A 24,808-nucleotide genomic window follows, 5' to 3' on the forward strand; every position below is an offset into this window, starting at 1 on the left:
AATGAGGATCTAAAGCTCGCCACGCTCAACCGAATCAGCGCAATTGCAAAGAAATGCGAAAACTTGATGACCAACGAGGACTTCTGCAACTTTAATGAGAATGGCCAGTGACAAGCAAAAGGTTCTACTCATACATGTAATTTGGAGTCAAATCGCGAACCAATTGAAATATTCTTGACCGGCCCAGCTGGTTGCAGAAAAAAAACGTGTATGATTCGCATCTTTTTGCGTTTCCCACGTTTTTCCGCAACTTGCTGGTTTATGCCAGCTGTGAGCACATCCAAGATCACCTCCCATGATCCTTTGCTTTAAATGCTTTACTTTAAATTTTGCAAGATATCGATTTCTCTGGTTACCAAAAGGTTTTTACCACGGGTGGCAATGGTTAACCCAAAGCCACCATTTAGGATTAGGGGATATACCACATTAGGGGGCATACCTAAATGGTATGCCCCCCAATCATAAACGTTTTTCCGCCACTAGCTGGTTTATGCCAACTCTGAGCACATTCAAGGTCACCTCCCATGATCCTTTGCGCTATCTCCTCTCCCGACTCCATTTTTCTTTGTTATGAAACGGAAATGACGGCATTTCCGCGTCGAAAAATCGTGACAAATTGATTTTACTACCGTCCAAAATTTAGTAGGTGCCGCCAAAGATATTTATACATCAATAAAGTAATTGCGTAAGTTTGACACAAATCGGCGTACGATTTGACAACGCATCTGAGCTCGTTTTCTCATTCTGTAGAATGAAACGTTGACGTCTAGAAGTTCGGAAGATTAGGTGGCTGGTGGAAAAATATTGGCAGGGTGATGGCAGAGCAGCTGCATGGTGATGTGGTGCAAAGCTTTAATGTGTCGAGAATTATAACTTCAAGGTCAGCCACGAGTTATAATACCACAGAATGGTCGATTCCTGATCCTAATAGCAAGGTGCCATGGGGGGATGACAGTCAGGCATCTCGACCAAGTTCTGAATACATTTTGCTCCGAAAATATCGAGAAGGCTTCAAAGAACGGGGCATTTATGAGAACATGCTCTCATGATATTTCCCTTTCCTTCATCCACATAAGAGATTCCACCTGACGAGAATCGCAGAGGGGGAAAAAGTAATCGCATTCTAAACAGGGCAGCTCCACGCACTCTAGGATGCTACATCGATCGCTTCATGATGCTAAACAAATACCATCTTCTTCAGGGACTTATGATGTCAAGTTGTGTACTCCATGGGAAATCCGGATCTGCCAAGCAGCAAACAGCTTTAGGACCGAGTTAAAAAAAAAAAAACCAGTGGTGATATACGACCATACCATCTGCACATCTTTGATGGCGGCACTTTGGCTGCTCACAGTTATAAAGATAAAAATCATCGGATATAACGTGAGGCTTTTCAGAAGTGCCATAGGTCCGTACCGATTTTGGTGGATAATAATTCTCTTCCACACGACAATGTTTGGTGAATTCCTTCAAAGCTTGAATATTCTTGGGATGGAGGGTCAATCAAGGCTCTCTAGATGCGATTCTGATTGAGCATAGCTGGAGTGTTTCCAAAGATGCAGTGGGAAATATCGACCTTCTCTCAGAACCTTCACTGCTCTAAAATATGCTCATGTATGCCAACTCTGAAGATTTATTATAAGTAAACATTTAATACGTGAATAAACTCGGAATATGCGTTGTAGCCATAAGCTAAGCACTTCTGACAATGCTTCTGACTCCATTCTAGTAGAAACACTGCGTGGCATCAACTAAGCTGAAATAACGAAGCTAGAATATGTGAATCTCGAATTCTTCCAAGAGAAATCAATTCATAAAGATAAAACAAACCTATTTTTTAGGGCGGTTTTTTTTTTTTTTTTTGAGATTTTTAGGCGCATCGACTGCTTCCGTCGTAGTGTTTCTAGTTCACAGATATCCCAATCGATACGGTTTTAACGTGTATTATGTTTATCTAATGTGTGCTCAGACTGATTTGCATACTTTTGTAGGATGAAGAATCCATTTTTTTTTTTAATTCTCACACATAAAGCACGTGTTATTAGAAAACTGTAAATACTGTATCATTACTATATGAAAAATACTGGTATTCAAATTATCAAAATATTTGTAGTATTATTTATTTACTTTATTTATTTGAATATGTTGCTGAACTTTATAAACATCTTGTACCTCATCAAACTCCATTATTTCCATTATCACGACGCTGTTTTTTTCTCATTCCAGATCCGACTTACTATTACGGAACCCGCTCCACAACGTCAAATCCTGCTCTGACGACCGTAGCCTCTGTCAACATGAATGCTTACAAAGGTGACAGGTGTTAGTCGAGTGTTTTACAGCAAGATTATTTCTCATCGCTATGGTCACTTAAACGTCCACAGTCGGCAACGTGTACAAATTGTCTTCCAAGAAGAGGTCAAAACACAGTCTACCTCACTCCCATAGTCATGTTATGCCAAAGGTCTCCGCAGCGACTAAGGGATTGTCGACACTGCTCAATCATTGTCATGGACTTATGCGGGCTTGGAAAGATCTTGTTCCAGTAAACAGCTCCTGATGGCGCTCTATTTTTTTTTTTTTTTTTTCTGTGCTATTCCATACCAAAGAGTTGTGTTGAGTTCCATATAAAACTGATAACAGACTAAGATATTTGGTGTCTCGGTGTCATGTCGAATGCAGCTTCTACCTACTTCAACTTCCCCAGATGAAAATTACAGTGCATCCTGTAAATTACGTGCTTCTATCAACACATATTTGAATCGCATGAAGAAGCGGTTTGATGTCTTCACTGCGATTTAGTCAACTATTCGGTCAATACGTAGTAAAGGACTTCAAAGTACAACGATCATTTTCATCTGGAGGAAAAGACTTCGGTGATATAACTTAAGCAGCAGCAGTGATATTAGCGTATTTTATTTATAGATTTCGAATTTGTGGGGATGATGATGCCTCCTATTCAATGTTTATTTTTTATTCCTTGTTATCATCTCTTATGTACAGTAAGTTTATAAGATGGACCCCGACTACTCCAACTGTTTTCTTGTATGCAGTGTAATTTTGCTTTTAGCGTTTGGTGTAGCTGCAGGTTAGAATAAAGATATTACAAGTGATTAAATTGACGGTGATAAATAATAGAAAACATTGGATTCGCATTCCACAGTTCATTCTGCTCTGCTCGAAATATTAGTTCATGCTGGCATACTTGGTAAAGACGTAAAGCATAATACATAACGTAAATATATTGTTATAGTAACAAAGCTTCCTGCACAAGATGAATTCTAATGTTCGTTCCCGAATTACAGTAAAGTCTTTAAAATTCTGCACTCTAGAGGATTTAGAAGTACCGGATTTTAGCTAGGTATACCTAGTGGTTGAGCAGTTTTAAGGAAGCGCATTTCAATGAATATTAAGCACTAACAACTGAAATTATTTACACTAAATTACACTCACTAAAATATAGTATGGTTAAAATAAATAACAGTTCAATTTATTAAATGTCAACAAATGACAATAAGCAGTCACAACAGATAGTAGCAGTGGCATGTGATGCAAGAAAGCAAGTGTATGAGCTTATGCAGCATCAACGAAAAAAAAAAATAAAAAATATATATATATATATATATATATATATATCACACCATTGCCTGTCCAGTCCCTCCATAAATTTATTTAACCTATAAACTTCCACAACGACAGATGGAAGTTTGTTCCAGCAATTAACCACTCGCTGGCTAAAGGCAAATTTCCGCACATCTATTCTACATCTGTCTTTTCTTAATTTGAATTTATGCCCCCTTAGGTTCGTAATCTGAACAAGTGGAAGGATCCCATCAGAATTCAGCGTGCTCAACCCATTCAAGGCCTTATACACCTCAATCAGATCAATCAGATCTCCAGCCACTGCAATTTGCAGAACTTAAGCCTCTCTTGGTAAGAGGATCCCTTCATTCACCTCACCAATCTTGTTGCCCTTCTCTGTACAGGCTCAAGCAAATCTACATCCTTCCTAAAATGAGACCTCCAGACCTGTACCCAGTACTCAAGGCGTGGCCTGACCATTGCCTTATACAGAGGGACAATCACCTCCTTTTCCCTGCTAGCAAAATTCCTATATATCATTGACAAAACCCCATAACCTGCTCTGGCAGCCTGTCTGCATTGCTCAGAAAATTTCATATCTGACTGCACAATTACTCCCAGGTCTTTTTCATTTTCTACCACCTTAAGTGTAGTACCACACAGTTGGTACGTTTCTCTGGGGTTACTTCTACCCATATGCACTACTTTGCATTTGTCAATGTTAAACTTCAGTTGCCACTTCTTAGCCCATCTGCCCAAATTATCTAGATCCTGTTGCAGTAGCACACTGCCATTAACAACCCTGCCAACCTTTGTACCATCTGCAAACTTCGACACTAAGCCTGATATACCTTCATCAATATCATTCATAAATATACAAAACAACAGAGGACCCAACACCGAACCCTGTGGGACTCCACTAATAACATTAGTCCACGAAGAGCAGCACCCCTTAATTACCGCCCTCCGTCTTCTCCCACTCAACCATCCTTTTATCCATTGTAGCAACTTACCCTTAATACTATTCTGCTCCAATTTGTACAATAGTCTTCCATCCGCAACAGTGTCAAAAGCTTTCCTGAAATCCAAATATATGATATCAAAATTATTTTTTGCATCCAGTTCCTTTGTAACCGCATTACAATATCCTATCAAATTTGTCAGACAAGACTTTCCCTTAACAAACCCATGCTGTGTCTGAATTATTGCTGCAGTCTTGTCTAGATGATCCTGCAATGCATCTTTAACCAGCGACTCCATTATTTTACCCGGAACAGAAGTTAAACTAACTGGTCTGTAATTACTCGTGTCACCCTTCGATCCCCCTTTGTGAATTGGGGATGTATTTGCACATCTCCAGTCCGTGGGGACCTCCCCTGAGTCCAAGGATACTCTCATAATTATGGCTAAGGGTTTGCTTAGTTGCTTTGCCGCCTCCTTTAATATAACTGGATAGATCCCATCCACCCCAGGTGCCTTTCTTATGTTTAACTTCAACAATTTCTCCTCCACTTTGCTCTCAGTTATTCAAAATCATTAAGCACCCTGCTACAATTTGATAACCTTTTGCCATTTTCAAACCTTAATAACTCCTCATGTGTAAATGTAGATCAAAATACTCATTCAGTTTGTTTGCTATCTGAGCAGGATCATCGACAGTCGAACCACCGATATAAGTGGACCAATCAGATTCATCCCCTTCCTTTTAGAGTTTATATAAGTAAAGAAATCCTTGCTGTTTTTCTTAGCATCTTTTGCCAAAGATTTCTCGTAATCTGCCTTCGCCTGCCTAATTTCCTTTGTGACCTGATTACAGACTAGCTAATATCTGCCATAGGCTTCTGAGTCGCTTGATAATTTATATGGATCCCATGCATTTTTCTTCTCTATTACGAGTCTCATTAGTTTATTTGATAACCCTTTAGGCCTAAACCTTTAACAATATTTCTTAATAGGTATGAAACTTTTAGTAGCATCCACGATTAATTCCTTGAATGCTTCCCACTTAGAATTTACTGTTGGTAACATCGTCAGTTGATCCCACTGTACAGAACTTAAAAACTGTCTGAGACCACTGTACTCGCCTTTGCGGAAGAAAAAACCCTTTCCTTTACCCCTGATGGTAATTATATCTTTAAGTAAATCCCACATCAGTACACTGTGATCACTGCCACCTAGTGGTTCCTTTATCTTCAAATTCTTAATACACGAATGATCACTGCTGATAACCAGATCAAGAGTATTACCCGCTCTGGTTACCTCTCGAACATGCTGCTGCAGAAAATAATCATCCAATAAATCCACAAAAGTCTGAATAGTGTGTGAGTGACCAACCCACAAGTTCCAGTCAATATCTGGGAAGTTAAAATCCCCCATTATAAGACATTCTGATTTACTAGCCAACTCTATTTCTCTGTACAATTGTTCATTGTACTCATTCGAGTCATTAGGCCTATAACACAATCCTACTCTTATTTTTGCTTTCGCAGTGCTTATGCCAGATGTCAGATTATCAATGAATATGCTTCAGACAAAAAATATTTTCGCAATGAAGAATAAGAAAAAAATTAACTGTTCTGCTTAAGAAATAATTAGTTTAATGATACAGTCTTTATCAGTATACATGACATTTGCTTTTGATAATATACTATGGAGAAACTGAATGAATTTCTCACGTAATAACAAAGGTCGCTATGTTTCTTTTTGCTGCCATAACTATAGTATAGCAGAGAGAAAAACAACAGGTGCTCCTGGTTTTTTCCACAGCATTAGTATGGAGGGGGAAGCCAAATAAGTAACCTCGAGCCGCATTTTATTTTTCTCTCTACTTTAGTTGTCCAAAATCATATAGCCTTGAGCAGCTATATAATTAGTTATGACAGCGAGAAAAAAAACCTTGGCTTGTGCGGAATTAAATCTATTGTTTGTCTCCGTCGGTATCTCTCTTTATGGATTAACTACAGGTTTAATGAAACATTTTCCCAGCAGCCTTTCAAGTCCTCGCTGAATATCTACCCCTGTATCTTGAAGTGATCAAGAAAGGCCTATTTCAAAGACTAAACCTTTCAACTCAGACTTACGAATCAGACAAGAATCTCCTAGGACCCAAGAAATACAGGGTATAGTCATATTATTATGACCACCTACCTAGTATCCAGAATATGCGCCTTTCGCAGCATAAACCGTAGCCAGCCGCGGTGGGAGTGATTTAATAAGTCCGCGGAAGTTTGCTACGGGTATCTGTGACCATGCAGACTGCAGTGCACCCCGGAGTTCCTGTAGGTTCATTGGTGAAGGATCCATCCGTCTGATGTGTCGATCGAGGTGGTCCCATAGATTTTCAATTGGGTTAAGATCCGCTGAATTCGGTGGCCATGGGAGTAGCTTGAAGTCTTCGTAGTGCTCCTCAAACCACTCACGGACAATTTTGGCAACATGGCATGGCGTATCGTCTTGCTGATAGATACCATCACCCCCAGGGAACACAGTCAACGTGTACGGGTGTACCAGATCGGCTACGATCGATAGGTAACCATTTGCATTCAGGGTGCCACCCAGAGGTATCAGCGGACCCAAGCCATGCCATGAAAACATTCCCCGTCTGCTCCAGAGCCCAATGCGCAACAGGGTTCGCTGCACTATCGTGTTGGAGACCTTTCTGGTGGCTCCACAGTTCATTTGGACGGCCAGTTGAGCAACAGTAGAGTGCCGATCGGTCCTGACCGTTTCAGCCGACATTCACCTCTGGGATCAACAGCGCATGGGCTCCACAAATGGCACGTCGAGTTGTCAAAACTATCCCATTCGTCCAGTCTTGAGACACTTTCGCCCTGCATCACGTGAGCATTTCACAAAGTCCGCTGTTTCAGAAATGCTGGCACCCCTGGCCCGATAGCTTATGATCATGCCTTTTTCCAGGTCTGTGATCACTGCCGACGCGTGCTTTGCACATGACAGAGGCTGTTACTGTGTTCACGGATGCCGAACATAAGGCCTTATATGCTTGCGGTGTGTGAACTTGACGCGTGCGCTGTATGATTCGCTAAGCGTGTGTGATGTCTGCATTGGGGGTGGTCATAATATTGTGACTGGACTCTGTAGTTCTACAGCAGTACAAAGGGAATCCCCACCTAAACTCACTGCACACCCCTACGAGGTAGGTACAATAAACTAGTGCCTCTGCCGGGGTACGATACGTTGCAAACCCCTTTCGGGGTAGGATTATCTTCAAACCCTACTGACACCTTCGGGTGTGGGATAACTTTGCGCCTGTATACTGGAGGGTTGGTCATGTGCTACAAATGCCTGCGGGTGTTAAACGCCATATGGCACCTCGTTGCAGGGTACCTCTAACCCTGCAACCTTTTTCTTTCCTTGGCCCTGGGCTTCCAACCTTCATTCCCTCCCTATCTCCGTCATCTGGAGGACGCCTTCTTTCTTCCTTTCCACTTTAACTTCTCCCTCGCTTTTTTTTTTTTTTTTTTTAACTTGGTCTCTGTCAGGAAGCTGAGGCAACCCTGGTGGAGGCCAGCCAGAGTATTCTTCTTCTTCTTCTTTGGTCCTTAGCTGGCAGCTGGGGGAGGCGGTTGGCCACGCAACCAGTATGCTGCTGTAGGTGCCGCAGGGTTTCGGACTTGCTCTGTGATGTTCTTCCATACCTTACGATCCATGGCGTCAGTCCTGGCCTGGTTAAGGTCGAGACGTCGGCTATTCAAGTCATTTTCCACTTGCTTGGCCCACGTTTTCCTAGGCGCGGTCCGTTGGATGCTCCATTGGGTGGGTCGTTGTCTCCAAAGGAGTGTGGATGGTATTCTGTTCGTGCCCATTCTACATACGTGGCCAAACCATCTAAGCCTTCGCTTCTGGATTTGGTCGGCAATGGTTGGTTGCTGTTGGCATCTGGAGCGGATGGTATCATTAGTGATGCGGTCGCGAAGAGAGATGCCCAAGATCTGCCGCAGGCATCGCATTTGGAATACCTCAAGTTTGTTCAAATCTAACTTGAGACAAATCCATGTTTCCGATCCGTAAAGAAGAATGGGCAGGATCAAAGTCCGGAAGAGTCGGATTTTAGTCTTTGTGGAAATGTTGGTCCTCTTCCACAGACACCATTTGAGCGAGGCGAACGCAGTGGCCGCCTGTCCAATTCTGCTGTGGATTTCCATGGCGGATGCAACTTTCTTCTCCTGGACCAGCGACCCAAGGTATTTAAAGTCCTGCACTTGCTCGATCTGGACGCCTTCGAGATAGATGGTGGCTTGCGACCCATCTGTTGTCAGGGCCTTTGTCTTACCAGCATTGATCTTCAAACCGTATGGCCGGGCAATGTCGTAGAGGATGTCCGTGGCTTCAGCGTCGTTACTGGCAAGGATAGCACTATCATCAGCAAACATCAGGTCAGTCACATAGTGATCCTTGTCATATTGTATGCCCTGTCTGTTTCTGAATGCTTGCCTCATAATGGCGTCGACCACGATGTTGAAAAGCAACGGGGAGGCTACATCCCCTTGGCGGACTCCAGTTTGGATGGTAAATTCCTCAGATAAATCGTTCTGGATGCGCACCTGGCTGGTTAAACCGTTGTATGCAGTTTGGAGGAGTGTGATGACTTTTCGAGGTACATGTTCAACCTCTAGTAGTTTCCATAAGGCAGGCCGGTGGACACAGTCGAAAGCAGACTTAAAGTCAATGAAAACAATGACGGTTCGCTGTCCACACCGGATCCTCTCCTCCATCAGCTGACGAATGGCAAAGATTTGATCACAGCATCCTCGCCCGGGTCTAAATCCTGCCTGTTCTTCTCGACTGGTTTGCTCGCGATGTTTTTGCAGTCTTGACTGGATGATCTTCATAAAGACCTTTCCGATGATGGAAAGGAGTCTGATGCCACGGTAGTTCTTGCAGCCAGAGTATTATGGACAGCTTGGCTCACTTTCCAGTGGTGGTGTCGGGCAACGCGGGATTCCACTAGTGGCCCTGCCGCTAAGAAGCCAGAGACATAATAACAAAACATAACAGTACTCTGACACAAACCAGACATTACACTTTTTCTGGCTTTTACAGAGATTCTATACTTCTTCACAAAGTACTGAGGCACAGATGTGGGAAATCACCGGTTCCACAAAACACTGCACCCACGCTGGGAATTTTCAATCGTACAGTGGCGTCAAACTGGTCACCAGCTCAATCAAGAGCTATATGACCAGCTGTAATATTCAAGGGCAGTTCGCAGTAAGTTACAAAGTTTACTGAATGAGAGAAATTCAAAGCTATTATATAGTTAAAGCCATTTGCCCTTAGAGAAATTACAAAGATGTTTGCAGGACTACCTTGTTTCATTTGTTTTTGCAGCCAGCAGGATTTAAACTGCATAGATAATGAACGATCTTAATTCTCACAACACAACAAACATGTAGGCGCCCCCGTAGCCAGGTGAGGAGCAGCAGTGCATAGCACACGCTTCTTGATTAGACGGGGGTTCGAGCCCGTGACCACCAAATACGGAGGATGCTGAAAGGTCAGAGAATGACCACCGCATATCGCGGAGCAATATGGCCTTAGTTGCTAATGCTCCTAAAAACCAAATAACAACAACAAACATGTATTGTAACAAGTTGTCCTGGCCTCGCCAAAAGTTTATTTGGCCATTTGTTTAAAAGATAAGACAGGTAGACTTTAGTGACAATGCTCAAACAAAACAGATAGCAGCATTACAACTCTGAAAACTGATTCTGTATAGGGCACGACAGCTGAAATCAAACAACTCCTCTATAACTGTTTTGTCTGTGTAGTACGGCCTCCGTAGCCGAGTGGTCCGGAACGGGATTGCAATAATACACGCTCTTTGAGTAGACCGGGATACAAGCCCCTGACTGCCAACCCCACTGGACCAGCGTTGCAGATTATGGTCCATTTCCCTCAACATGAATTGTTTGAGGAAGCTTCCATCCTACAGTGGATTGATAATGGCTGCTGCTTACCTTACCTTTATCGCCACTAGAGCACCTGCTGTCTGACGAGGAACCACTTAATCCAGAAACAGGCTGTCACAGCTGCTTCATAATTTTAAACAAGTGACATTTAATCTTTTGGAGAATATTGTTTGAAAGCAGGGCAATACCACAGCAACCCGTTGAAAACAAAGGTTTGTTCTATTGTGAGAATTAAGACTTATCGATGCAGTTTAAATCTTGCTGGCCACAAAAACAGTTTTAAAGGAAAAGATAGTCATTTCGCGAGAATCTTATAAAAAAGAGAAAAGCACTTATTTGCATGGAATTTTAAACAGAAATGCGATTGTTCGTAAGAGTTCCGGATTGCTTTCATACTACTTACAGAATTTAAAATATTTATTTATTTTTTCTAAAATGTGACGAATTTTAAAAGAATTCCGGATTACAGAGTTTACTGTAATTCTCTGTAACTCGAAACTGCAAAAACAAACTTTCAGAAAAGTATCTTGCAGTATGGCACGCAAAATTAAAGAAAGTTGACTAACAGGGCAAGAGAACCCTACTGATTTTTCAGATTGCATACTGTGGACATCGTGAAGAGGGAACAGTTTCGTGTTTCAATACATTAAAAATTGCATAACCGGACCGACATGAAACTACTTTTGCTTCTGTGAAATAAAATCGAACCCAGGGCCGAACCTTGTGATACTCCCCTGAGCATCACAAGGATCACCCTACGTCCCATTTTATTTACAACCTTCATAAATGATATGCCACCTTCTCCTATAAAGACACACATACAAAGTTATTACAGAAAAAAAGGAACATTATCTCACATACCGTTTAGGAAGAATAACAACAGAATTATCATATGGTAAAAAAAATTTTATTCTCCTCTGAACGATTTCATGGATACAGAAAAATTATCACGTCATGTTGTGGAATGGGCCATACTAAATGTTTTGGATATCATTCAGGTATGCATTGCTCACCAGTGACGCAAACTGGACTTTTCACGCCTAACGATAAAAATTAGAAATTTGCCATTGCCTTTCTTAATATGACAAAATAAAACTTATTGTTCAAACAGCACATTACAGTGCGAACCCAATGCAATGTGCGATGAGCCAATCAGTACATTGAATAAAGGTAGGTGTCCATTTAAATGCAAATAAACCCAAAACATAAAATATTAATATATGTGCTCGAAAAAGTAAAATTATAATATATGTGCTCAAAAAAGTAAAATTATAATAAAATTCATACAAAGTTTTAAATAAATATATAAAAACAGCATAGTTTCATTCTGTAAACCGAATATTAATGCACTAAAAATAAAGAAAAAAAAATAAAAATACATTGGATAATTAAATAAATAAAAATAGATGTGCCAATCTAACCGGGTTAGATAATAATAATACAGTGATTCAAAGCCACAACAATCAAAGAATATTCTGAAACAAGTTAGTTAATGTCACAATTCAGAAGCCTTCAATTCTTTCCTAAATTAAATCATTTTCCCTCCTTTTCTGAGATTAATGAAGTGAAAAGCGAGTACAGTTAACTCCGTATCAATTACTTACTAAGAGCAAAAAACTTTATAGAACGCTTAATAAAGCTGTACAGGTTTAGGTTCTCTAAACTTAGCAGTTTAATTTAATGATAGCTGTATATTTATTGCTCTTATCCCATATATTTTTAGACTATTTTCTCTATATGTGCATCTCTTCACACGCTTGCGTTCACGAGTCTTATATAACAATATACGTGAAGTGTGCACGGACCGTATAAATTTAACATGGCATTTAAAACAACTATGCATTTTTTTTAATGAATTTGTTTTCCCATACAAATTATACGGAAAAAATAAATAATAATTCCCGGATTTTCTATTTGACCGATTTTAATGAAATTTGGATGGCTCGACAAACATTTTTAGAAGACCCAAATATAAAATTTCAAACATCCACTGCTGCGAGTTCAGTTATTACTTGCGGACGGGCTGATGGATATAGTGAAAGACAAAGCGTATATATGTCTGTATTTCATTCTTAATAAAAATTAAGAATGAAATACAACAATTTATGATAGTACGTTTGATATAATCAACGAAAGAATCTAAGTATAGCGCATTAAGTTCAACAATTTAAAGTGTTAAACACCCGTAATCTTTGTGATAAGTTAAAATATAACACTGTAAATGGCTCAGTGTGTTTGTTCTGCGGGGACGCTGAAATTCAGGAAAACTTCGTAAATTCTTATGAAGAAGCAAAGTTCAGTAATGGCTCTTCTTTGGAATAATAGATACAGCGAATCTATTATTAGCGTATCCTTCATAACGGTTTTTCCAAAAGCAACAGTTGCCATCGAGTTTAAGCATCTATGGACTTGTGTTGGATTTTTTTCGACAGAGAAAATCAGAGGTTCAGACCGAGGAGACTGAAAAATGGGAAAAATAATTTTTTCCATGTTTAATGATGCGCTTTACACCAAATAATGGTGGAAAAACAACTTCAATGTCAAATCATAAGATTTTAAATCCATGTGGGCAGCAGCAATGCTTTCGTCATTGTGATCAGGGAAAAATAAATCATAAAAATTTTAATGCAGAATTCGTCTTATCCTAATGGTGCACAGAACTTTAAGAAATTTCAGTGTGCATTTTTCTGGACTTTAGTTCTAGGCAACAAAATCTAAGAAACCACCAGAATCAAAAAAGCCACACATTCTTCATATCTGCTGGTTCCAGCTAAGTACTGGTCACAATTGCTAGTTGACCACGACACTTGGTTGCTTAAAACTGCACACGAGTAGTACAATCTGAGGAACACGAAACCATTTAATGGTTTGGGGCTGCATGCACCTTCGCAGTGCGGAACGGCTGCATGTTTAAAAATATTGATATCCAAATATAAGAGTGGCATCCGAGCCACCCTAGCACTCGCATTTTAATGTCACTTGGCAAGTGAGGGCCAGAGTCATGCAACCGCACCTCGCGTGTCAGAGTCCACTGGCACCCAAATGCCAGATTAAAATGGCACTCGGGTCTCATTTGAATGTCAGGTTCAACTGACTATTGATAGCCAGATGAATTTTGAAATACGAACCACAGAGTGCAATTTCAAATTTACAGCTTAATGTTTGAATATCGATGCATTTATAAACCCACTGCCGATTCAGACAATGTAAACACATGCAGCTACAGATCATAAATACTTTCGCGTACAAGTACTTTGGCCGACCGGGCTAGCCGAGTGGGTAAAGTACCTGCCCGGCAACCCAAAGGTCGCGGGTTCGATTTCCGCCTCGGGCTTGGATCAAAGTACTGCAAAAAAACCTTGGGAGGTGCAATATGGCCACTGAAGCCGATGCGCCAACAACTACCAAATCAAAAAAAAAAAAAAAAACAAGTACTTTGGTCGTTGGGTTTAGGTTTTAGCTCATCAGCAGCACGGACCGTACTCACCATGATGTATTATATCTCTAAAAGTGCATGTTCATGGGCCAATTTGTATGTTTCGCAAGCTGCTTCCTCCGCCTGAGATTGGCTTATTACAACTTCGTTTGAAGATTACTTTAGAAATTCCTCCAGTCATAGATGGGAAACGAATCCAGATCTCTTCAAACGAGGAACAAGTAGCGAAAACCGCTAAACTATCACTACACTGTCATGGAGAACAGGTACTTTCCTACTTCAGTTTCGTACTACTCCGTGCGAGACAAGAAAGCAAGCAAGCAACAAATGTCGTCGTCAAATGACACGCAGCTTTCGAGTGTCAGCTAACTCTGATTAGGGCGCTACACACCCTTATGCGCAAGGGCAAACTGTCGGTTGACCATTGCACTTGGGCGTCACGTGTCTTGGCAAATGAGTGCCAAAGTTATCCCAAACTGCCACTCGAGTGACAGGATTAACTGTCACTAATGTTATTCCACAATTGATACCAGAGTAACAGGACTAAATTCATTCAACACTGGAGTACCAACCCTGGGCTGACACTTGTACCGAGGTGCCATATACCTGACATGCGAGTCCAATTGCAAATCGATGCCGCACACAGATGCCAATTCTTGATTGACAGTGGCACTTGAAGCCACATGACACTTAATCTGGCACCCAGGTTATCACTGGCATTTGGATTTTAGTTGCTGGTTCAACTTGGCACCTGTGTACCATGTGAAAATTGTAGTCTAGGTCAAGTGGTACCCTGATATACAAATGCCATATGCCAGGAATCCTTCTGCACCAGTCTGCTATACTAGTACCCACACTCTCTCACACAATCCTATCTCCACTACTATCCACTCATTATGAATTACATAATGTAATTGGCTGTGTTATTTCACTATTCATAATTAGAAGCACCGTATGGCCTCTAACTGTGAATATTGCAAAAAAAAAAAAAAAAAATGATGTGTATCTGTTTCTTTTACCTGGTTTAGGAAAAGAAACAGATACACATCAGGGTGTTTGATATAAGAAGGTAAGGCTGGGTTACCTTATTGCAACCTCTGCGTTCAGAAAAAAAAAAGAAAAAAAAAAAGACTAGTATTAGTATGACAGCTTCCAACTAACCGTGCCACCAATGATAATTCAAAATACGTGATAACGAAGTTCTTCAAATAATTTTTTTTCTTCCCTTTTGAATCTTTCTCTGTAATACACCTCACCAACTGAGAAAGCATCCTTAATTTAAAAAGTCAGTTAACGCGTAAAACCAAAACAACTATGAAAAGAGAGAGAGGGAGAGGACTAACTGCTTGTTAATCAACAGGAAACCAGCCCTTATAAATGATAAAATGGTAGATCTTTCCAATTATATTAAACTTCCAAGGGGTTTAAAATATATTATTGTTCATAAATATCTATTTACGAACAATTTAACATGCTGTAATTTATTATGAATCTAACATAATTAATTAAGACGTTAATTTTGATTATATCATTATCTGTCAACATACCATGAAAAAAAATTTAAAAAAAACTGGTAAATCAGGAACATTTTTTTTAAGTCTTATTCATTAAAAAAATAAAAATAAATACAGAAAACTGAGAACGACGTATTTAAAAAAAAAAAGCTTCTAATATCGATTAATCAGTATTAGAAGATTATCAAATTAACGCATTAACCATATGAAATGGGGGAGAACAATTCCGTTATCACAAAATAGAAAGTAAACTTAGATCACCTAATTATTTATTTTAAGCAATTACTCTAATATTACAAACGAACACGAATTATTCCATGCATTCAAAATAACGCTAACTCACAGCTAAATAATCCTGTTCCCAATAACCCTGTTCCTAATAAGAGGCATTAATATTTCGTTTCGTACGTAGTACTGTAAATGAAAAAAAAAAATAAATAAAAATAAAATAATAATAATAAATAAACTAGCTTTTAAAATAGTAAGTACGGAGGGGGAATCTTACCATACCTGCCTTTAAAATTATGAAATATTACTTCGAATAATTCGACTTCCATTATGGCAAACGTTTTTAAAATAATAAGCAAAGAAAATACTGTAACTGCTCTGCACGGTAGTAGAGCGTTGCTGACCGTACTGTCGTCTGCAAATAATAAATTGCAGAAATCGCCGGAGAGCTGCGCTACACGTTAGCAGTGAAATGGAAAATAAATAGAATATAACAATCTTATATTTTAAAAAAAATTATAAAAAAAAAAAGAAATAAATAATATATATACACGCACTGCAAACCTTGTAAGCATATTAGATTAGTTGAAAAAAAAAAAAAAAAAAAACTAGACGAACAAACACTATTTAAAGCATATTATTCATATTGATTTTCAGTTGAAAACTTATAACGGCTAAGTTAAGAACAAAATGAGATTTAGCATCGGCGAATTTTTGCTAGTTGCATGATATTAATAAGTTATTAATATGTTAATTAACATTATTAGTTATTAATAATTAGTATTGATTATTAAATTAACTTATTAACATAAGTTACTAATAATTATTATTAAAGTTATCCTCCCCTTCTCCCCCTTACAAATATTGGTTGTATGTTTTCGGAGGTTTAGAACACTAACAGCCTACGCTGAGCGAATACTTTATCAGGAGGATATCCTCACAAAGGGCTAAACTTCACTGAAATATTTAGCATTTATTTTACTATATCAAACCGTATATTTCTTTGACAAGGAACTTATACAGATATGCTCAATTTAAATTATAATAAAGCCCCCTCCCCCCCCACGGCAAGAAAGTGAAGGAACTATCTGTTCTTGTTCAGACTGTCAGACCATCAAAACCAATGGCAAAACTATCATACCGTCAGGTTTGCCACAGCATCCGGGGCCGAAGAGCCAGGGAGACCTGACGGTTAGTTTGGTCCGGTTGTTGAAAACCACGGGGAATGGGACGAAAATCTCGCAGGAGGATTAAGAATTTTTAGTTCGTTGATGAATAAAATCCTTCCGTAAGAATGTACACTATTTTGCCCAAAGGTACCCCTCACTCTCTGAGTGCTGGAAATTGTGTGCGACAACAAAATATGTAATTAATAAAGCTTACAAAGGTGTTTATCGGTTATCCTGAAATTCATTTCAAAACGTACAGTGAACAACAACAGAGATAGACGTAAGAGTTTTTAGAATTGCAATGATAGTTGGATAAGGTGTGGAAAATATCTGCGCGTGCAACTGTTCAGGCATTAATCATTCCTACTGACAACATACTGAAGAAATGAAAATCCAAAAGTAGACACTAAGTCTAAGATACGGCCAATCAGGCGCAAACTACGACTAATAGGAAGAAATGCATCTTGAGTCGGCTGATTTTCATATCTTAAACCCTAGGAAATCTGTTTATGGAGCTATTGGCGGTCACAGATAAAAACCTTCGGGTGTTTCTAACAACACGGTGAGCGGCTTGCCATAAATTTTCACGGAACAGCTGTAGCTAGAAAGCCTTTGATAACAAATACATATGAAATTGGAACAGTATAATGGTGAAAATTGATCGTATGGAATGATGATTCACGTTCTTCCAGTACGACGGACATGTTTGGGAGATGCGTGGAAAATGTTAAATACCTGAGTAAGCAGCCCTACTGACAAGTGGGTAGAAGAAGTTCCATAATTTCGAGGTATTCCTTGTATGGACTACATCCAGCGGTCACAGGGCATTGGAACCATGAATGCCAGGCGGAAAACTGATTTTCCGCACAATTTTGTGAAAGCTACCAGAAATTGCAAGAAAGTGTTCTATGACACAATGAAGCAGTCGTTATGATCAAAAATTGGCCAACAAGCTATTGATTTATTTGAATAAATACTTATATATTTTCTTTATAACTGCAGGTGCCATAGTCTGGAGGATAGTATATGAATAGTATATTGCAAGTCGAATTCTTAAATGCCTCAGAGCCTTAGCTGCCAACACATTTAAGGCTCTGAAGTGCCACTGCCTGTTTTTTCTGGATTCCAAACCAGTTTTCGGAGGCTTAGAAGACTAACACACTACACTGAGTGAATACTTTATCGATATATAATGTCTGTAAATTGCGTATGTTTTGTGGTTAATTTTATTGTTTGCTAAAAAAAAGTTTCCAAGAGAAAAAAAAAAAACAAACTCGCCCGAGATCGACTAACTAAGCCATGTTGTGGTAAAGCACATAAAAATTCCTTGCGTCACTGACGGAATTCGAACTTGGGTCTTTTCCACTCGGTGTGAGGAGGACAAGGATAATACTCAGATGGATACACTGCAGCCATGAAGGGATGTCCCTTATTGGAAACAATTTCATGACAATGTAGCACCCAAATGTTTCTACATTGGTATCATGGGGCCCTATATGCACTATTACCCCATTACACCGCCAGCCTGCATCTTTGACAACTGGCAAGAGGGTCCATGGATTCATGCTGTGTTTTCGCCATATTCTGGTCCTGCCATCAGCATGAAACAAGAATAACCGGGATTCGTCAGACCAGGCAACGTTTTCACAATCCTCAATTGTCCAATGTTGGGAGTTCTCAGCCCACTGTAATCGTATCTTCGTGTATTTTGCTGACAGGAGTAGAACTCGGCTGTATCATTAGCTACGATTGCTAATCCGTGAGATGGTACGAGTTTTTCATTTTAAATTGTCCCTTTGTTAGCACTGTTGTTCTGGGTTGCCATCTGATATTGTACCTTTCTGTTGTCCTGTACAAGTCTTTTCAGCTTCCGTTGACCTTTCACATACATCAATGGGCTGTTTCCGACCAAGAATTGCCGTTGGCTGGATGTCATTTGTTTAACGGACCCCTCCAGATACAGCTGTACGTGAAAACCCAGCAGGGTTGCAATTTCTGAGATACCTATACTAGCGCGTCTGAAAACCGACTATCATACTACGTTCAAAGTCGGTTAATTTTCCGTCTTTAAACATTTTAGCATGAACTGCCCACATACAGCATTCCTTCCTATTTGTCCACCAACTCTGGTACGAACACAGGACTTTTACATCATTTTTGCTGATGGAGCTCTATTTCATGAAAAGCACTCAATTTGTGTGACATTAGGCCAAGTTGACACGGTACATATCCTAAAGGAAAAACTAATCTCAGCTTCATAGTGCCTCATAAAGACAGGTTGTTGTCGTATGATTTCAGGTGCATCAGCGACTAAGGCCATATTGCTCCGTGTATATTGTCTATAAGTTGCATGGGTTCTGAGGTTGATTTTCTGTTTGCTAGACGAAAAACCCGAGTTTCCGGGAGAAAAAATCATGGTACTCTCGCCTGAGACCGACTAAATCAGCCATGTTGTGGAAAATGCCCATAAAAATTCCACCCGTTATCGACGGGATTCGAACTCAGGTCTTTTCTACCAGGTGTGGGAAGGGCAGCGATCCAACCAACTGTGCTACCCTCTATACTCTCGTGGGTATAGAGGGGTATCGTGGAAATACATGGAGCAATCCTAGTTAGTCAATACAAAAACTAAATTGATACCATCCAAAGAAATTAGAGTGAGGGAGATAGTTCCCTCACTCATGCTTGCTGTTTTTTCTTCTTTTGTTCTCGCTTTTACAAGTAACGTGTTAGTGTTAATTAGTTTTGTTAGTGTGGATGAATATGCTATGTGATTTTTTTTTTTTTTTTTTTTATTAGTTGTTGGCGCATCGGCTTCTGTGGCCTCAGCAAACCTCGCCTCTAGCAGACAATATGGTTTCAAACCAGGCTCATCAATAGTAAGATGCACTCTAAGACTTTATCCAAGCAGCAAAACAGTGTTCCAAGAAATACTTCCTGGTGCTTTTTATTGACTTTGCCGGGGCGTTCGACTCCCTTTTGTGGCCAAGCGTCCTCGGCATACTTTGACAGAAAAGTGACAAAGTTATAGTACCGTATCAGAAAATAACTAGCCCCGTACGCCGAGGCTGCCCACAAGGTTCGGTCCTGGGGCCACTCCCGTGGGATGTACAGTAGTTCTAGACGATTTCCTTACGATGGACCTGGGAGAGGTAAACAGTCAAGCGTTTGCAGATGACTTCATCCTCACCGTGGAGGCGAACTCAAGGGCCGGCTTGGAAATCCAGGCAAACAGGCTGCTGGAAAAGCTACTAGAATGGACGAAGCTGTACTCATTGACAATTTCGCCGACAAAGATGGGTTCAATCCTATTAAAAAGGCATACTAGACACTCCTCGGCTCCCACAAATTAAAATTGAGGGCGCAACCATCAAGCTTAGCACACAACTAAAGTATCTTGGAATCATTTTAGACTCAAACTTATCCTTCAAGCAACATCTATACGGAAGGAGAAGCTCAGAAAATACACGACCATGATTGCAAGAATCACTAGAAAAGAGTGAGGACTAAAACGAACTTTGGCACTCTACTACAAAGCGATTTTTATCCCAACAATAACCTAAGGCTCGCCAAGGCAGTTATAGCCGTTAACAAAAGAATTCTTGACACCATACAGAGAAATATTCTACTAACTATAACTCCTGCCTGCTGTACGGTGAGCACTAATGTTCTACAGATCCATGCTAATGTACATGATCTCTAGAGAAATCCAATTGACGTTCATACGGTACACAACAGATCCGGCGAATAATCGGAACCAGGAAAAAACGCGGTTAGTGCCGCACCTGCGGGAGATCGTGGCAAGAGAGATGGTCAAATTCCTGTAAAGGAGAAATCACAAGAAAATTTATACCCCATGACCACACATTGGTTCTTCCCGGTATGTAATGTGTAATCCTGGAAAGAACCACACATTTGTTCTTCCCAGGATTACACATTACATACCTACTAACGGGCCATGGTGCCATAAATGCTAAGCTAAATAATATTCGAATTGTAGACGACCCAAATTGTTGATGCGTAGAGTTAGAGAGTTGGCAAACACACAATGTATGAATGTGAATAATATGACGATCTCCGAAGCATCCTGATAACCAAGACTACATACCTTCCTCGTAACACCTTTTACTGGTCACAGAAGAAGAATACAAAGCGTTCAGGAAGTTCGCGCAGGATCTTTTTGCAAGGAGGAGGACATTGATTGCACTGCATAACAATGCAGGAGATTAGCAAAGCAGACCGTAGACCCGCACCAAACGAGCAAGAAAAGAGCAGCAAGGAATTTAAGTAAGGGAATGGTGCCCCTATCAACAAATCCTTATTGACTGAACACCCTGAAATGATACCTAAACTTGACGCTACTAAATAGAGAAGGCAATGAACAAAGCCTATGGTGGCCCGACACTGATGATGGATATGTCCCAAATCAGTCTCTTGTCTGATGGGCCAGAACTGACTACCCACAATGCGCCAAGTAGTAGTACAAGATTCCCCACCAAAACCGGAACTAGCAAATGGAAGAACTGGAAATACAACTGAAGGATGAAATACCAACTAATAGAATGACCTTCTAGTCCCCCAGTCGGGGTGTTAGGAACCACATCCTGAATCTGACCTTCCACCGTTTTGCCAATTTAACCGGGTGCGCTAACCTGGGTTCTTTAAATCCCCCATCCCCTTGCAGGGAGAGAGTAGACAGGTTCCCGTCTCCCCCCCCCCTGACCCATCTTCTCCTTGTGGAAGACTCCTTCCCTATTGTCCCCTTATTTCTATCTGTTCCCCCAGCCTTCAGTCTCTCCCCTACTCCAACTTAGCTTACTGAGATGCCCATAAAGTAACTGAATTGAACTTGCACGAAATTTAACCCCTCTCACTTAAACCTATACCTCAATTCGGCTGTAAATTCACCGCAATGCTCCTCCTCTGCTTTTTTTTTTTTTTTTTAGGTGTTTGTCACTGAAATCTTCGGAAACTAGGTGGCAGTCCACTGGGTGCCTGACTTGCCTCCTCATAGCAGTGTGGGCAACGGTGGGTTCAACTAAGGGTGGGAAGGAGCAGCAGTGCGTAGCACACGCTTCTTGATTAGACCGGGGTTCGATCCCGTCACCACCAAATATGGAGGATGCGGAAAGGTCAGGGAATGACCACCACATATCCCGGAGCAATATGGCCTTAGTTGCTAATGCTCCTAAAAACCAAATAACAACATCAACTAAGGGCTCAATGGCTAAATGGTCAGAACAACAACACAAGATGACACTAGATGACATTCCACTCCACACACACTTTTAAATCTCTGGCCTCCACAGAGTACTGTGATGCACAAACAGAGTATACAACGCGAAGATGGGGAGAACCCCTGGTGCCATCAGATAGCTAACACACTTTACACTTTCACTTTCGTCACACACCCGTAGAAACGCACTGTTCTTCCACTTTTTTACTCCCATCATTCAGCTATCTCCCTCACTCATGTTTTTTTTTTTTTTTTTTTTTTGTTCTCAGTCAGGAAGCTTAGGCAACCCCTGATGGAGAGCGGCTAGAGTACTGTGGACAGCCTGGCTCACGTCCCAGTGGTGGTGGTGGAGGCAACACAGAGTCCCACTAGGGGCCCTGTGGTCAAGAAGCCAGCACAAACAACAGAACCAAACACTAAACTACACGTGCAACACACAACACTTTTCTGGCTTTTGCAGAGGTTCTGTATTCAGCACAAGAGTACTGATGGCGCAGATTTGGGAAACCACAGGTGGCACCTTATTCAAACACTATGATCGATATCTAATCAGGAAATGACCTATGTAATTACACCTGTGCATTTTTTGTGACGTAATTGACCCGCCCACTTGCACCACATGAGGAATGAGATGCCCACTTGCACTTCATTCCTCTTCTCCCATTGGCTACCCCACCCCAAACCACGCGGCATTCTCAAGGCGGAATAAGTATCACTATGTAATTATTTACCTGCTTTTACATAGGTCACTTAGGAAAAGGCCTTTTGCTTCGGGTTCCATAATGCATGAGGAATACTGTTGCAGTATTCCTCAGAAAGAGCAGGACTAAAATATTTACAAACTCTACAAACATTTAAAATATTTATAAAATACTAAACTATTTACAAATATACAAACTATATCGGGTTCTTTCATCAGCTGACATTACAATGGAACATCAAATGATGCTGTGCATGGCATGAATTACAGAGTGAAGCACATGCACGAGGTTCGCCAACGTTATGGAGGCAGTTGTCTTTCAATGGCAAACAACAATGTAATTATTTCCTGCGCATTTGTAGTGACGTAACTGCCTCGCCCTTTTTTCCCATTGACTACAATAAATATCACTAGCAGGAAAACTTTTTTGATGTATAGAGAGATACAGAAAACTAAAATTTCAAAACTGTGAAGTACAGCATTTCTTACCACTGAAACAAATAAGAAAGCAGGACTGAGTTCCTAATTACAGCCATAACTTTTTCCCAGTTGTGCATCATAATGTGAAATACACTGCTCGACGAAATTAACAGAACACATAAAAAAAAAAAACTCGGTGTAACTAGTGCACAGCTTGTGATGAAGCGGGACAAAATTTGATAGAAATCCCGTAGTGTAAAGTTAGACCACAAGGGTGATGGAGAAAATGATTTCATCAGTCCTAATATCAGGATGCAATTTTCATTTCAAAGTCTATGGAAGAAAGTTTAACGACATTGACAGGATATGGTTAATGAATATAAGGAGAGCAGAAAAGCAAAATGTGAGCTCCACTCTTCTATTTATCATTTGAAAAAGCGGACAATGCCCGATTTCATATTATGGAAAATTCTCCCAAGAAAGAATAACTAGCCACATTTTACAAGTGTTTTGTTAATCCGGATGTCGAATAAAACCAGAATCTATCCGGAATTTATGTAAGTGGAGACATCAAAGCAACGATTACGTAGAATAATTCTGGGTTTGTTTTGGCCTGCATGGTGCCACAAGCTCATCGACTTGTTTGCTGCATCACAGACACTCAGGTGGCACATGACTACCTGCTGACTCGGTCCCGCATGACGCAAAGGTGGGCGAATAGAACACAATCCCCTCCAATCAGTAGCGCGCTCACGCAGCTGGAAAGCCTTCGACGATTTTTTTCCTTCTAACACCATTAAGATGTTCAACGATCTTCAAGCAGACCCAGAAAAGCTTTGTACAGAGAAGAGGAACAGGACTGAAATGTTTCAGAATGCATTACTCCACCTATAAATGTTGAGTGAAGCTCACAGATGAAAACCAAAGAGAATGCAGGAAATGAAGAATGAACTGGTCGGGACTGTTATGTTTATATTGGACGTCTTGTCTTTCTGTTATCTGGCTGTAAATAGTGCTGTAGATGTGAACATTCTCTAATTCCTTGTAAAATTGCAAATTATGCTTGTGCTCTCTTTCTATTTGCCTGTCATGTAAAAATAAGACAACGATATGTATAATATAATTAATTAGACAATGTATAATTTAGACAATGTATAATTTATAAAGAATGATTTGTATAAATTATAAATAGATAATTATGTATACAGGGTGTTTCAGTTAAATGTTTCAGAACTTCTAAGAGGGGTAGGGTACATCCTGACAACTCGAAATCATATAGCAATGTGGGGTCGGAAATGCTTTCCTGAACCGGAATGCTTTCCGGTGTTGTACACAGAAGCACCATAAAAAGAAAAGAGACCGTAAGTGAGAAATCGTTTTAATAATACATGAAAAGAAGCAAAATGTACATGGATTAAAGTAAGTGTTCGAAGTTTCTTCCACGGGCTACAATGCACGCCTCACATCTCCGACGCATGGACATCCGAACATTCTGGAATACTCCAGGCGAATTTCGAATTTCTTCGGCAGCTACTGCGATTCTTGCAACCAGCTCCTCAGCATTGTCAACAGGGGTGTCATAAACTAGCGA

The 24,808-nt window shown here is 40.3% G+C and overlaps 1 protein-coding gene across 1 annotated transcript in view; it reads left to right on the plus strand.

Annotated features, from left to right (window-relative positions):
* The window catches only part of LOC150081601 (uncharacterized), a 152,037-nt gene extending 149,561 nt beyond the window's left edge, over positions 1-2,476 (plus strand). Inside the window, exon 10 of the mRNA XM_090379464.1 lies at positions 2,227-2,476. Coding sequence (XP_090235590.1) covers positions 2,227-2,327 — 101 coding nt within the window. The 3' untranslated portion in view covers positions 2,328-2,476. The remainder of the gene's footprint in view (positions 1-2,226) is intronic.
* The last annotated feature ends 22,332 nt before the right edge of the window (positions 2,477-24,808 follow it).

The sequence above is a fragment of the Mastigoproctus giganteus genome, chromosome 8 (assembly GCF_048544385.1).
Source record: "Mastigoproctus giganteus isolate SK-2022 chromosome 8, ASM4854438v1, whole genome shotgun sequence".
In the NCBI taxonomy this organism is placed as follows: domain Eukaryota; kingdom Metazoa; phylum Arthropoda; class Arachnida; order Uropygi; family Thelyphonidae; genus Mastigoproctus; species Mastigoproctus giganteus.